Source organism: Berghia stephanieae, chromosome 5 (assembly GCF_034508935.2).
Source record: "Berghia stephanieae isolate SIO BIC M18660-M18661 chromosome 5, UCSD_Bste_1.3, whole genome shotgun sequence".
NCBI classification, from domain to species: domain Eukaryota; kingdom Metazoa; phylum Mollusca; class Gastropoda; order Nudibranchia; family Aeolidiidae; genus Berghia; species Berghia stephanieae.
The window spans coordinates 79,194,581-79,211,883 of record NC_088364.1 but is presented as its reverse complement, the minus strand read 5'-3'; the positions used below and the strand labels follow the sequence as shown (position 1 = coordinate 79,211,883).

The 17,303-nt window shown below is 35.8% G+C and overlaps 1 protein-coding gene across 1 annotated transcript in view; it reads left to right on the top strand.

The window, feature by feature from the left end:
• Positions 1-17,303, top strand: part of LOC144974024 (cadherin-87A-like) — a 154,295-nt gene that overhangs the window by 50,237 nt on the left and 86,755 nt on the right. The window contains exons 2-3 of the mRNA XM_078916914.1: positions 10,699-10,812; positions 14,233-14,250. Coding sequence (XP_078773040.1) covers positions 10,701-10,812; positions 14,233-14,250 — 130 coding nt within the window. The 5' untranslated portion in view covers positions 10,699-10,700. The remainder of the gene's footprint in view (positions 1-10,698; positions 10,813-14,232; positions 14,251-17,303) is intronic.

Below are 17,303 nucleotides of genomic sequence, written 5' to 3'. Positions count from 1 at the left end.
CCCCCCCCCCCCCCTCCTCAAAGAAAAAAAAAACAAATGAAAAACAAATAACATTATAGCAAAAAAAAAAAAAAATTAAAAATCAACGCAAAAAGAATTTTTAAAAACCCCCAATAAAATTTTTAAAAATAATTAATTAAGAAAAAAAAAAAAAACAAACAAAAAAATAATTAAAGCATAACAACGCGGAATATGGTGGTTGTAACAAACCCTCCGCTTCGATATGACCAGAATACTGTATCCTATAACATTGCATCTAACGTGTTCCTAGGTCAGGGGACGAGCACACACACACGTAGATGTCCTGAGGTAATCGATAAAACGTTGATTAGTCTCGGAATTGACTCTACCTGCTGTCATCATCGCCTTCTTCATTATCTATTGACGTTAGTTAGTGTCTGTGACGGCGGTGAATAATGAATGACAAGGGACACACGTGCGAGACGGTAACAGTATAATAATTACATATGGTTGGCTTGAAGAAGGTATGAGCAGCAGTATTGCGTTTCAGTCTTTTTAGGTAGTATTGACCTTTCTCGGAAAAGTTAGTTTTATTACACCACGTGCCCGCGACTGACCAGTTAACTGCCGTACTCTGGAAAAAAAAAACAAGTCGTATTAAAAAAAAATTGACAAGAAAAATCGTCTTTTACATATTGATCAATTCGATTGATCCACAGCTTGGGAAAAAAAACTCTCAAATATATTTTGTAGGACGACTTTTCTGACCAAATCTTTAGATAATGTCTTTCCAGAGTACGGCCGGTAACTGGTTAATAATCAAAGAAGGATCGTTCTTCCCACCCCACCCCACCCCACCCCACCCCACCCCACCTTTCCACCATGTCGGATATTCTTGAATGCAACTGATTTGCCTTGGAATTTGCAGTGAAGCGGAGACAACGAAAGACGTAGGAAATCTATTAAATTAAATCGATATATTACAAATAAAACTGGCGCTGATATGACCTTAATGTGTTGCAAGCGCCGTAAAACCTTTAAAAACAAAACAAACAAACAAACAAACAAACAAACAAACAAAACAAACAAACAAACAAACAAACAAAACAAACAAACAAACAAACAAACAAAACAAACAAACAAACAAACAAACAAAACAAACAAACAAACAAACAAACAAACAAACAAACAAACAACAAATAAAACTAGAATTGAATGACCTCCTAAAGCGACCCCTACAGGCAGGGGGTATCGATGCATGTGGGAGGAATCTGAGAAGATTCTCGAATTTCGTGTATTTATGTCTATGTCCTCGACACATGAATGTGATTTATTTAAGGGTGGGTTGTGTAGATAGATACATCGAAGTCGTCTCAGACAATTTTTTTTTTTTCCTTCGAAAATGTAATCATTTCATATGCTGTGCTCTCTACCTTTTAAAAATATCATTTCCTGCAAGCTAAAGCACAGTTGAAGTTGGCGTACATTACAACAGCTCTTTTATCAATAAAACCTTTTCGATTGTTATCTTTGTTTATTTCGCCCACTGGATTTTCCACAATTTGATTGTTATCTCTAATTTCTCCCACAGTTGTAACAATATAAATATAATGTGCCGCACGTCGGAATCATAACAAGTACCACAATTTATTTCTACTTGTCACATAATATTATAGACACACTCAACCATCAACCGGGACTGCTAAGGCCAGCCGGGGTAACTTAGGCCAGCCGGGGTAACTAAGGCCAGCGGGGTAACTTAGGCCAGCCGGGGTAACTTAGGCCATCTACTGACATTTTTTAAAAAAATAGCTTATTTTACAAGTTATTGTTATGGGTAGTAAAGTTATTAGATTTATTGGGGTTTTGATTATTTAAAAGATAAAACCTACATGTAATTTAACTTTTAAAATAAACAATCATATTTTTTTTTGTGGTGGTGGGGGGGGGGGGGGGGAGTAAGTGGCCTAAGTTACCCCGGGTGGCCTAAGTTACCCCGGTTGACCGTACGGCAAATTGTGTAAACACTTTGTTGATTCAATGAAAGAGATGGACTTAAACTGTGCGTCGGGACTTTTTTCATAATAGTGTCACATTCGTGAATATTTGTACATAAGAAAATAAAAGATAGATATCTATCACAGAAAAGAGAGAAAAAAATAGGAATATTAAGTTTTGTTTCGTATGGTTTTAACGTTAGGAGCATTTATGTAGTGTGCGATTTAGATTAATAGTGACGTGCACTTATTTGCAGGTCTGATAACCCAATTCCCTTTGGACTTATTGTTTTAATGGAGATCTCAACAATTGACGCAAAATATTGTTCATTACAACAATGTTAAGCTAGGCCTATAATGGGGTTCGGATGTCAGACCTGCATATATGCACACGTCGATTAATAGAGATGTTTTGTTTTTTTGTCAGTTTAACTTCTAAGATTTCAAAATAAATTTGAGTTAATCACAATTCTTTCCTTTTTATTTGTATTCGTTTATAAAAGTAAAATAGCGTCATCTTTCAAAATATCATAAAGAAAATAAACGGAGACAGACGTGGAATTGGTTTGTCTTATTCATAGATATCACTAGACATCTAGATAGGCATCAAAGCCCAGTATTTCACGGGCGGATCAGCTGATTATTGTGTTACTCCGGAAGTAACTCTTTTTTATCCGAAAAACAAATAAACGAGGCTCTTTTTTACATTTTCCCCGCGTTTCAATTAAAAATTAATCGGTATCTTTAGAAAATATTTCGTAACGAATTACACATGTACACAAAACAACATTGTTCTTATTTGTTTCATTTTCAATGCAATAATTTACTCACGAATTGTAGAGGGTTTAGTTTCCATCAACGTTTGAAGTTCATAATGCGATACGGAGAAAGGGTAGATCTTGGTATTGTTACTTTTAAAATTAAGCTTTTATATAGCGCAATATCCACTAAACGTGCTTAAAGCGCTTTACAAGGGGTCCCTGGCCAACAGCAACATGTAACATTTAGGACGCGACATGACGCCTGTTAGGCGATATTACAATTTTTTTCGAACAGAGACAACGCTGTTAACAGCCAGGTATTCATTTTACACCTGCTGAGTACGATGAGAGAATGTGAGTAAAGAGCCTTCTTCAAGGACTGAACTGTGCGCCGAGCGAGGCTCGAACCCATGACCTTCCGATCTGAAAGCGAGTGCCATACCACAAGACCACTTAGCCGCATCATGTTTACACCTAAAGACTTGTAGGAAATGTGTCTCGCCATCTCAAAGCGGTTTTATATCGGGATGAACTAATTGTGCAGTTATGCGGTCTTGTGGCCGAAATTCGAGAATCCTTTATCACAGAAGTTAGTTGTCCGAAGCAAGAGTTTTCAAATTGTTTCATTGACGTCTTGGTACAGTTGGTTACAAAAACCGCACCCGGTAACTTGTGAGATTCCGTCAAAATGTGAGAGTAGGTAGGACAATTCTTAATGATGATCTGTCTTGTACCTTTAAAAAAAAAATATTAACCCCAGGAATGAGATACATCCAATGTTTGTCGTAAACTTTGCCAGTTTAGTTTTATCTTCATCTTATACATACAACAATAAACATAGGCATAGGGATATTGACTTAAAACAAAAACAAAAACAAAAAAAAAAAGCCCGAAAAACAAACTAAATATATTTTTAAAATACATAAATGAATATATAAATAAATATATAAAATAATAAATAAATAAATGAATAATAAATATATAATAAATATATAAATAAATAAATATATATATATTTTTAATTAAAAAAAAACAAAAACAAAACAAAAACAAAACCAAACAAAAAACAAAAAACAAACATGATTGTCGTGTGCCTTGTATGAATTGCAGTATCGCCCTTTCCTATTATAAAAATTGCTTTACGCATATCATGGCGGGGCATAAATTAAATATCAAAATTTAGCAATTCTAAGACTCAGTAATCCGTATGAAATTGCTCTGCTCTGCTCTGCGCATGACAATTTCGACAATATTTATTTACAAACGAAAAGAGCGGCCTAGTCGTCTTGTCATTGTCATCTGCCGCCGGACTCCAGCACGATCATAAGGTAAAGATAGTATGCAGATGACGTCACTCAGGCCTTTGTTATTGTTTTTTGCCATCCGCGTTTATGAGTAATGCTCACTGAACTGTATGAACCCGACTATAAACGTTCATGGATACACAGTTTTGTGTGTTGGTCCGTTATACTTCCGGATGGCAATGTTATGAGCTTCTTAGCCAAGCGCATACTATCTATATAAGGACATTATCTTCTTAATCAAATACTCGACTGACTCATTTGGTTAAACTGAATATTACTGCGTTGATGAATAAAACAATCTGTCATGAACCTGCACTAGATGAACTCTGTATATTATTTAAAATATTTTACAAATTAGGAGGATTGAGTAATAAATTATAATTGGGCTTTTATATCCACTTAACGTGCTCAAAGCGCTTTACAAGGGGTCCCTGGTCAACAGCAACATTTAACATGTAGGACGAGACATGACGCCTGTTAGGAGATATTACAATTTTTCGGACAAAGACAACGCTGTTAACGGCCAGGTACCCATTTTACACCTGAGTACGGTGAGAGAATGTGAGTAAAGAGCCTTCTCCAAGGACTCAACTATGCGTCGAGCGAGGCTCGAACCCAGGACCTTCCGATCCGAAAGCGAGTGTCATACCACTAGACCACATAGCCGCACATTATTATCAATTATTAAATTATGTACTTTAAAAAAGAACCCCCCAAAAAAAACGACTTCTTTCCAAAAGCAACCGATTGAAATCAATTTCAGTAAGTAATAAAATATATAGACCTGAGTTGTTAGAGAGAAACCCTAGTCAGTGACAATCCGTGTAATTATTTTCATTAACGTACCTAGCTATCTTATAGGATATTGACTTTTATCATGAACTGCCAATCAAACATTGACATTATCGATTGAGCGCCGTTATGTGGTCTAGTGGTATGACACTCGCTTTCGGATCGGAAGGTCCTGGGTTTGAGCCTGGCGCTCGGCGCATAGTTGAGTCCTTGGAAAAGACTCTTTACTCACATTCTCTCACCGTACTCAGGTGTAAAATGAGTACCTGGCCGTTAACAGCGTTGTCTTTGTCCGAAAAATTGTAATATCGCCTAACGGGCGTCATGTCTCGTCCTACCTTTTAAATGTTGCTGTTGACCAGGGACCCCTTGTAAAGCGCTTTGAGCACGTTAAGTGGATATTGCGCTATATAAAAGCTCATTAAAAAAACATTTTTTTTAATATCCGAAACTAAACATATTGTGGTTTTGCTTCTGTGCCAAACGGTTATTTAGTATGTAAGCAAAACCTTGGCTTCTAAAACAGAACAAAATTAAATACTTAACACGGAACGTTTCCGGTTCACTCCTGTTTTTTTTTTTTTTCCGCCAACACACACAAACAATTTAATTAATACATAATAACCAACGAAAAAATAAAAACAAAAAAAAAATTCCAATGAAAACGAAATTAATCGAGTATAGATAGAATGCGCTTGTCCAAGGAGTTCACACCATTGCCATCCGGAAGTATAACGGACCAACACACAAACTCTGTGTAACCATGAACTTTTATAGTCTGGTTAATACAGTTTAGTGAGAACAACTTACAAACGCGGATGGCAAAAACAATAACAAAGGCCTGAGTGACGTCATCTTCGAACTATCTATAGAAATGGTATTTGGAGTCCCTTATTTAAGCGGCAGTCTGTTCATTAACATTGAGAACGTAAAAAGATGTTACATGACATTGGATATGAGATAGTGCCTTTTGTATATCAATTATGTGAAACTCTGAATTGTATAAAGTTTGACATGCCAAATGAATGTAAGTAGAGATAAATACGCCACTACGAATTTTGACCATGACACTTATTCATGTATTAGATATTGAATACTCAATTAACATTGAATGTTGTCTATATTATAATGTTGATAAAATTGTATCTAGCTCTATGCATGAAAGTTACACAGAGCATTAAAAAGATTTTAAGAGGCGTCATGTCCCGACCTACATGTTAAATGTTGCTGTTGACCAGGGACCCCTTGTAAAGCGCTTTGAGCACATTTAGTGGATATTGCGCTATATAAACCTCAATTTTTAATTTTTTAAAGAACTTATCAGCTCTTTAACGATACGATACCATATTCGATTCCATACGATATTCGTTTAGAAGTGGATATCAACTCATAAAGACAACACACATGCATTCCTGGTTTTAAAATGTGGGTTTCTCTAGAGTACGACAGAGCAGACCTTCCTATAATAGAATCAATGGAACAGTTTCAGTGTGACTCAAACAAAAAAGGAATGAATCTTACAGGTATTTTCAGGTTACACAGTATGTTTACCTCATGTAAGTTTTCCTACGCCGGTTTTAATACTCTGACGTAATCTGGGAAACCCCATATTTTAAAATTTGACGAGAAAAATCGTCCTTGAAATATCGATCCGAGTTAAATGACCTCATCTTGGCAAAAAATAATAATTATCTAACCTGGGACTTCGCGATAGATAGATAGATAGATAGATAGATAGATAGATAGATAGATAGATAGATAGATAGATAGATAGATAGGCACTTCGCGATAGATAGATAGATAAAAATAGATAGATAGATAGATAGATAGATAGATAGATAGATAGATAGATAGATAGATAAATAGATAGATAGATAGATAGATAGATAGATAGATAGATAGATAGATAGATAGATAGATAGATAGGGACTTCGCGATAGATAGATAGATAAAAATAGATAGATAGATAGATAGATAGATAGATAGATAGATAGATAGGGACTTCGCGATAGATAGATAGATAAAAATAGATAGATAGATAGATAGATAAATAGATAGATAGATAGATAGATAGATAGATAGATAGATAGATAGATAGATAGATAAAAATAGATAGATAGATAGATAGATAGATAGATAGATAGATAGATAGATAGATAGATAAAAATAGATAGATAGATAGATAGATAGATAGAATAAGATAGATAAAGATAGATAAAAATAGATAGAATAGATAGATAGATAGATAGATAGATAGATAGATAGATAGATAAAAATAGATAGATAGATAGATAGATAATAATAGATAGATAGATAGACAGATAGATAGATAGATAGATAGATAATAGATAGATAGACAGACAGATAGATAGATAGATAGATAGATAGATAGATAATGTACAACAGTCAACAAAACAACTCAGTCCTGAAGATGGCAAATTAAGCCTGAAACATTGATGTAGACTGCCCCAAACATTGTGGTAAATATTTTAAATAATAATTCGCTCCATTACTACATGTCGAGCACTTTTCGTACCATATTTGTATCAAACACGATTCAATAGATAGATAGATAGATAGATAGATAGATAGATAGATAGATAGATAGATAGTTATATAAAAAGATAGATAAATAGAGGGAGGGAGTTCCTTAATCGATAGTCTGAAACCGCCTTAAAACGGTACCATGTCGCGATTATTGAGGTAATGAAATCAAAATATTAGATTTTTAAAACCAGTTTATGTGGGTTTTCTTAGGAGAACGCGTGTAAGTGTTTTACATAATTTAAAACGAACAGCTAAAAATACATATCTATCTCTAATCATTTCAACTGTAAAGTCACGTTTCGTCAATGGATTCTACGCAATATGATACATGATTTGTGAGGTTGATCACATGTGCAGTCTCATCAACTAGACTCTACATGAGAGGTCTGACCGGCCGAGCAACGACAAATAATAGGATTCAATAGTCGTAACGTCACTTCCTTCCTCATGACGCATGGTAACTTAGCAACACTGGCTCTAAACTATCGGAACAACGGCGGACGCCCCGTATGAGATATTTCTCCGGTGAGCATAAAAACGTATCCAGAGGAGAAAAAAAAAACCCCATAAATTTGATCATGTTTTGACTTTTACACATTCTGGTCACAAGACATATGAAAAGTTCTAGCCAGTTTGAAGAATAAAAAGTAATTATTTTATTTGTTTAGAACCAAGATGGCCGCCGATGCGCTGCGTGACATCAGACTACTAAATCCAATTAAAACGAAGGGACGAATCCACCAATTTGTGAGAACATGTTATCTATTTTTTTTTTTTTTTTTTTTTTTTTTAGCTATAACAAACCAGAAGCATAATTAAGGAGTCTGTAGTCAATGACATTCTATCTACAATTAATTAATTGTTCGTCTGTTGGAACAAAATGTAAATGGTGGTTTCCAGCAGATGAGATCATCCCGGAAGCTCCAGGCAGGGAAAAATACAAAACACAACCCCCCCCCCCCTTCCTCCTCCTCGCTATAATCCATTAATATTGTGTTAACTCACTCCACCCTAACACCGACTATATACCGTATTTTACCCGAGATACTTGTACCCCATGCCTATTTATTACATTTTTGCTGAGACAAATTATAGGCGTAGTATCAAAGTTATGTTTTTCGTGTTTACATGGTAATGATAGTTGAATTAAACTATCTATCTACATGCTCATTTTAATACATTTTTTTTTCCAATTTTGAAAAGTAGCAAAAATCTCTAGGGTTGAATGAGTTAATGTCATCGCCAAGTCATATTGATAACAACAGGGAATGAAGTCATTGAACCGTAACCCTGGAAACCCAGGCAAAAAAATGATAGTTTTTATATAGCGTAATATCTATTCGAAGTCTTAAACCGCCTTACAAGGGGCCCAGGCCAATCGCAACACTTAACATGTAGGACGAGAAATGAGGCCTGTTAGGCGATATTACATTTTTTTTCGGACATGTACTCATTTTACACCTGAGTACGGTGAGAGAATGTGAGTGAAGAGCCTTTTCCAAGGACTCAGTAACTATGCGTCGAGCGAGGCTGGAACCCAGGACCTTCCGACCCGAAAGCGAGTGTCATACATACCACAAGACCACATAGCCGCATAGTTGTTCCATTAACATTTACAACCATTTCTCTGACGACAGGAAGTCACGACACTTTATTGACAAGTATTTTGCTTTTTTACTCATCCCCATAGTTTTGATCAATGGAAGAGCCGTCAGTAGAGCTGCTGTCACGATCCCCTGTGTTTTTACCTTTACCTGCCAATTAGACAAGACAATCAACCGTCAAACTCATTAAAAAGCAAAGAATAATATTATTATTAGTAGTAGAAAAAATTAATTTTATATAATCAAGTAAAATGCTAGATAGAACTAGGCGGCTTCAATTAAAATCGTAACAAAACACGATGTGGACAGAACTGTAATTAATTGGCGAAACAAACTTATATTGAGCTTTTATATAGCGCAATATAGGTACACTAAACGTGCTCAAAGCGCTTAACAAATGGTCCCTGACCAACAGCAACACGTAACAAGTAGAACGAGACATGCGGCCAGGTACTCATTTTACAGTTCGGTGAGAGAATGTGAGTAAAGAGACTTTTCCAAGGACTCAACCATGCGCCGAGCGAGGCTCGAACCCAGGACCTTCCGATCCGAAAGCGTGTAAACTATAAATAACATATTTCAAAAAAGCAAAATAGATGTACACGTCTATTTCGATGCCCAGATTACTGTAGATATATATTTTGGTTTATGCCTATGGGAAATAAAAAGAGTAAAGAAATGTCAGAGACAACAACAACAAAGAATAAAAACTTCCAAGGTGATTTAGAATCGAGCTCGAGACCCACTCGTAAGGTTCACTCCGCCCTGTATTGTGCTGCTAATTGGTCTTGTGGTATGACACTCGCTTTTGGATCGGACGGTCCTGGGTTCGAGCCTCGCTCGGCGCATAGTTGCATCCTTGGAAAAGGCTCTTTTCTCACATTCTGTCACCGCACTCAGGTGTAAAATGAGTATCTGGCCGTATACAGCGTTGTCTCTGTCCGAAAAAGATTGTTATATCGCCTCATGCGTTATATATATATATAAAATATATATATATATATATAATATATATATATATAATATAGATATATATATATATATATATATATATATATATATATATATATATATACTATATATATATATATATATATATATATTCTTCTGGGTTCCATGCCTGGTCCAGGCTTCGGATACTGCATGAATTATCTCTCTCCATTCCTCCCTGTCTCTTGCTTTTTCAAACAGCTCTTGGATTGTTAGGTTGGTGAAGCCCTTCAGTTGGTCTATGAGTGTTTTTCTTTGTCTCCCCCGGGCGCGTTTACCGGGTATTTTCCCACAACTTGCCAGGTATTCATTTTTATCTTTCCTTACTATGTGTCCGAAAAAGGATAGTTGTCGATCCGCTATTAAAGGCATTAGTTTCCTTTGTTGGTATGTTTGTTTTAGCACTTCTTCGTTCGTTTTGGGTGCAGTATACGATATTCTCTGCATCCTTCTCAAGCACCACATTTCAAAAGCTTCAATGTTCTTTTGTATTTCTGCATTTGTAGTCCAGCTTTCGCATCCGTATAACAAGATTGGCCACACGTAGCACTTCAAGACTCGGAATCTAATCCCGAACGACATCTGTTTGTTTTTCAAAATGTTTCCCAGGTCCATGAAGGCCTGTTTGGCTTGAGTTATACTTGCTCGTATGTCTCGGTGACATATATATATAAATTATTCATTCATTTTAGAACCCATCTTTTTATCTATTGATTTTTAAAATCTATTTATTTGCCAACAGATATGGACACCAGCCATGGCAATCCCAGAAACACCAACTCTGTAGAACGACTACGTCATAAGCTGGGTACACACCGGATGTATTTCATTGTGTTGTTGCTTGTGACAGTCCCTGGTAAGAATTTACACATTCATTTTTAACGTGAAAACTGTGAAATTTATCATCTTTATTTCCATATTAGTCTCCAGTTGATAGATGACCAAGGGCTATCCCACACTGGAGACTGATCCGACGACCCGGCACTGCCGTCCTCTGCCGTCTTCCGGATAAAGACGTCGGGCAGGGACAAAATACTAAGAATAAGGAGAAGAGCCGCTATACCTACCCATACCAAGCAGCCGCCGTTTTTTTTTTTTTTTTTTTTTTTTTTTTTTTTCGAGCTTGGTATGGGTAGGTATAGAGACTCTTCTCTTTATTCTTAGTATTTTGTGAGTGCCCGACGTCTTTATACGGAAGACGGCAGAGGACGGCAGTGCCGGGTCGTCGGAGTCAGTCTTCGGTGTGAGTTAGCCCTAAGAAACATTGCATGACAGACGTAAAATCTTTGCTGCTTTCAAAACGCCTTTTTACATTTGACAAGATGACTTTTACTTCATAAATCGATAAATTAAAATCACCCACAAAGTTCTTTGACCAAAATATTACAATTCATAAATTATGAAGAGCCTTTCAAAACTTGCTAAGTCACAACCGGATAGAGAATGAGTCAACACGCTCAAGCAATCTATTTTTAGACTTTAGAATCACATGAAGTTTCAAACCACTCAGGGTATTGTTCTATGAGGTAAATAAGACAAGTATTTTCCTCTTTAAGTCAATAAATAAATGACCAACCCCCCCCCCCCCCCTAAAAAAAACAACAAAACAACAAAACCTGCAGTTTTATCTGAATTATATAGATAGTATTTTTTTAAATGTCGGATTTGAAATTTTCTAACTAGGTTATTGCTCGTTTTAAACAATCAATGATTTGAATGAATTTTTAAAAGTTTTCTGGCCAAATGTAACAACGCGTGTTGTTAAATTAACCAATTAATTGCCGTACTCAGGAAAAATACCATATTAAAAATTTGGCCGGAAGACTCGCCCTTCAAACATCGATCGATATAAATAACCCTCATCTTGGGAAAAACTCTCAAATCTGGGCCTTCGCGAAGTCCCAGGTTTGCGAGTTTTTGCTAAGATGAGGGTCAATTAAATCGATCGATATTTGAAGGACGGGGTTTCTGGCCAAATTCTAAAATATGAGTTTGACAAGAGCAGCACTCAGTTAATTGGATAAATAGAAATTGGATATTACTTAATACGTAAATCGCATCGTTTCATCTCTTACCAGCGTGACATGATTTCTCACAGATCATATTACATTTTATTTCATTAGATATATCTACCTGATTATAACTTCAGTCTCGGCGCTTTATAAAAACTTGATTTAAATGTCACGCATGATTAATTTCCATGGAGGCTCGTTTATAATTGAGTCTCCATTTTAAAGGTCAAATTAATTAATCTTTGACGATTGTGTCACTGTAAAACGCGCATGTATGTTTTAATTACCATTTCCAAGTTATTTGTATCACTGTCCTTTGTTTCAGACAACTGGAAAAATAGTCATAATCTATTCTCCCATCTTTTTGTCACTGTATCTTCATTAATCTGTAGTTACTCACCTTTCTCCTTTGTCATTGATTTTATGGCTGTGACGCGGCCTACTTGTGCTCACACTGTAAATATTTAACCGTAATCTGTCAGGGATGTGCCTGTATAGTTTGCCAACAAAATTACTCAAATAGTTTACTATTTGAGTAATTTTGTTGGTACATCCCTGACAATAGTCCTTATTCAAATAAAAGACTTAATCGTCAAATAAAGCATTTTGTCACATGACCAGTTACAATAAATTGGAATTGAATATTAGTCATCGGCCGTACATGTCTTTTGGGGTATCATTCTCTAATTTAGCCGGGTTTTTAAAAATTAAATTAAAATCAGCAGTTGATTCTAAATTTCTCTTGTTGTGTACTTGTTTTCACCATTCTTCATTGTCTACACACCTAACTGATTTTAAAATATGGGATTCAATATATTATAATAACATGTCACTGTGTTAGAATCGCACCCAAGATCTATGTATGTATAATAGGATGCCTTGGTCACACAGTGCACACAGCAATACAGTCAAAGGTCGACCACTATTTTCTCTCTTTTCACGGTCTTTCTTACTCTTTCCTGTAACCATTTAATTAATTTTTAACACGAAATCTGTTTCAAGTCGTGCAAGTTACACGTTTCACGCTGCATACTCTGGAAAAACCCATATTTTAAAATTTGGCCAGAAAACTCGTCCTTCAAATATCGATCGATTTAAATGACCCTCAGCTTGGCAAAAGCTCCCAAACCTGGGACTTTGCGAAGTCCCAGGTTTGAGTGTTTTTGCCAAGATGAGGGTCATTTAAATTGATCGATATTTGAAGGACGAGTTTTCTGGCCAAATTGTAAAATATGGGTTTTTCCAGAGTACGGCAGCTCGATGATTTCATGCATTTAAGTTGAAAAAAGAAAAAGTCTTTAAATACAATCACAGACGTTATGTTAAAGCTTCAATGACAAGACTAAATTTATTTCACATTTTGATTTCATCCATAACTTATCTGTTACAATTAAATGCATACCAAACTGTTCCTACCCAATCTTGGTGAAAACGTAAGATATTTTCGTATAGAATATTTTCCACATTTTATCGGTGTGAAATGAGGTTTAAAAGACCATTGGCAATTAAAAGAGAAAAATACAAATTATTATAGTGAACTGAGGTCTACTACAACTAATTGGTCACGAAATATTTAATAATCTTACGTGGAGGGATGGAATAAACGTATTCCTTCATTTCTTTGTATTTATTAAACTCGTTATATTTGTATTGTGCAATAACACATATTAGTCGCAAGCTCGTTGTGTTATTGAGCATGATAAAGATAACTCGTGTAATTAAAACATCGTTTATTATTCCACCTTTCTCCCTACATAGTAAGGTTTACTGGTAATATGTTTACAATGATAATTTATGACGTCAAATTATTAATGGTTAAATTTCACTAAAAATTAGATTCTTTTAAAAGAAGTAAATATCATTTAAGTATCTTTGAACATGTCTTTTATTCAAAGATGACGAAATCAAAATTCATTGAGGGGTAGGATAAATGATTTCTTACACTTGTTTTTTTTTGTTTTTTTTTTTAATTCGAACTTTGTTCACAACGCGCACTCGCAAGCTCTTACAGCGGTTGGGAACACGTCCGGAATTCCAAAAAAGAGCAAGCGTGTAAGAATCGTATATTCTATCATGAGTGTAATTAAAATTGCAAATTTTTCTTCGTTTCTCTGCTTCCTGTCAAGTCCATTCAGTACTTACTGCAATGCAATGTAAAACCTGCTATTCTTTGATTCTACTCGATATCATCTGATCCTCCCTCTGTCATCTTGTTTTCTTTCCACTTTAAATATTTTACAATGATTTATTCCCCCTTTTTCTAGTGATTGCCACCTCACAAGGTAAGTCTCTTGCAAACGCTAGAGCTGCTAGGGATGTTTTCATTTGGTCCTAATTGAAATATTGATCAATGAGAGGCCATAACAACTTGCTAGTATTTATAGCTGAGTGATATAACGGCATGTTGCTTTACTATTACTAGTTCACTGCTGTGCTCTGGAAAACTATGTATTTAAAAAATTTGGCCAGAAAACTCTTCCCTCAATTATCAATCCACGTGAGTGACTCTCATCTTGGCAAAAAACTCTCAAACCTGGGACTTCTTGAAATCTCAGGTTTGAGAGTGTTTGCCAAAATGAGGTTCATTTAAATACATCGATATTTGAAGGACGAGTTTCCTGGCCAAATGTTTAAATACACGGTTTTCCAGAGCACGGTGATAACTATGTAAGTTGATATCAGACTTATAAGGCTTATGCTTATTACTGGAAATGTTCGCAATCACGTTGCTATGGTGATTCTTGGAGTCAAGGCTATCTACCATATTATCACCTATTGGCGGGTTGGGAATTTTTTTTTCCATGCCATTAACTATCTTTCCAAATTACTCACTCATTGATTTATTTAATCTTGTACTCATTTAAGCATCAAATCCACTCATTCTTACTGGGCATGTGCGCTATTGATGTCATATATAAGGGGAAAAAAGGTATAAGATTATCTAAAATATGACAAACAGTAAACCAGAGAAAAAAATAAAATAAATTAATTCCCTTTATTCATCCCCAATGGGAAATTTGTCTTTAGGGTCTATTCCAAAGGAAGACTGGAATAACCCAGGCGTCAGCCGCAATGCAGCGCCGCAATGCATGAAACATTATCTTTTTTATAAATCGCGATATAGTGTCAAACGCTCAGTTGATAGAGCTCACGCTTCACACGCAAAGGGACCGGTATCGATTCCGGGTGAGGTCGAGATAATTTTTTTTCTGACTCCACTGTCCACCTAGCAGTGATTGGATTACTGGCTCTGTTAGATCTGGCGGGAAGTACTTTGCGATAGAATAGCCTTCTTTCAAAAATGTAGCAAGCTATAGCTATTTATTATCCGTTTCACGCTATTGAACCTGGATAAACTCTGTTCCATAAGCCATAAGGATTAATTTTGTAAAAAAAAAAATAAAAAAATAAAAAAAAACAACTAAAGAAAAAACCCCAAAAAAGACAACCCGTTGTTACTATCCATGCTCCCATTTTAAACCTTGGTTAGGTGAGAGAATGTGTGTCTTTTCAACTTTGCTCCGCCAGTAGCGTGGCCCGAACCAGGGTCCTACAGGTCGGAACCGAGTGTCGAACCGAAAGAGACCAGACAAGGAAGCCGCTCAACATGATACTTTGTTACCCATAGACATTTTTGAAAATGGGGGGGGGGGGGGGGGGGGGGAGAGAGAGAGAGAGAGAGAGAGAAGAAGAAGAAGAAGAAGAAGAAGAAGAAGAAGAAGAAGAAGAAGAAGAAGAAGAAGAAGAAGAAGAAGAAGAAGAAGAAAGAATAGAACGTAAAAAATAATGAAACGAAATAGAATAACAACATTTTCAGTCAAAGGCATCACTTCTTTCATGATTGGTATTCATCGTGCACTTATTTACAGGTCTGAAAACCAAAAACGCTTCAACAGTCGTAACGTCACTTCCCTCGTAATGACGCATGGTAACTTAGTATATGGCTCAAACTATCAGAACAATGGCGGACGGCCTTATGAAATTTCTCCGACGAGCATCAAAGCGTATCCAGAGGGAATAAAAATAATTCTAAATTTGATCGTGTTTTGACTTTTATACATTCTGATCACAAGACATATGAAACGTTCTAGCCAGCATGAAGAATGTAAAGTACCAATTTTCTTTGGTTAGAACCACGATGGCCGCCGTTGCTGGGCGACGTGACATCAGACTATTGAATCCAATTGTTACGGGCTCGTTGTTGTAAGGGGGGGGGGGGGGGGGGGGGGGAGAGAACGCAAACCAACGGAAGAATTGTCGAATTACAACAATGTTAAATCAAGCCCATAATTGAGTCCAGTAATCAGGCCTGTAGTTATGTGCACGTCGGTAGTGATCAAAATATTATAAGGTTTGCTTTGCCCTGAATAAGTCATTGCAAACTGTCTGCTGAAGGTCCAGGGGTTTAGGAAGAATAACTATCCACTCTGACAAGACTGGTTCTTGACTTGAACTATTGAAGCCTGAATTATGTAAGCTTTAGAAATATTGGTCATAAGGAATTGGTCTGGGCAATTTTTCACAAAAATATTATCATGCCAGTGCATTTTTCTGTTCAAAGCTGAAATAAGTTTAGTTGAAAAATATTTTAACAGTATCTAGACTGTCTAAATAGTAACTTAAAATTATATATTTTATGGCGTTTATTTTTTTTAATGGAGATTATTACTAACTGACGTGTGTTTATTTGTAGGTCTGATAACCCAATTCATTATGGGCTCATTTTTGTAAAGGAAATCTCTTAAAATGACGCAAAATATTGTCCATTAAAACAATGTTAAACTAGGCCCATAATTGCGTTCGGATGTCAGACCTGCATATAATACGTACACGTCGTTACTAACACATACAATTTAAAATTGCGTAATATTAGCTTTTTAACTTGGAATTTATCATTAACTATTCATTTGTCTGTTGGTTCATTATCGTGTAAATTGCTAATTCCATCAAATTGAGTAGTTTAGCATTCGGTCTTGATTTATTTGCATGCAAGCACCTTATTCTAATTATGCTCACCACCAAAGCAATATGTTGTGTTGGTTATATCTAGTTTTTTCATCATGTGAGACAGCATTTCAGATCCTGTGTGCAAGGTTCACACAAGATCATGAATATCGAGTATAGAATATGATCCAGCTTAGTTTGTTTGAAAACGTGTTTTGCATTTCAATTCGGCAATTAGAATTATTAGAATTTAACCCTTTCCTTACAAGCCATTTTCAAAAAATTTCCCAAAACTTCACATCCACCCAACTCAAAAATAGTTTTTTCTTACTCAAACGGAAAATTAAAAAAATACGTTCTATGCATAATATTGATCAGCAAATGAAGTCTA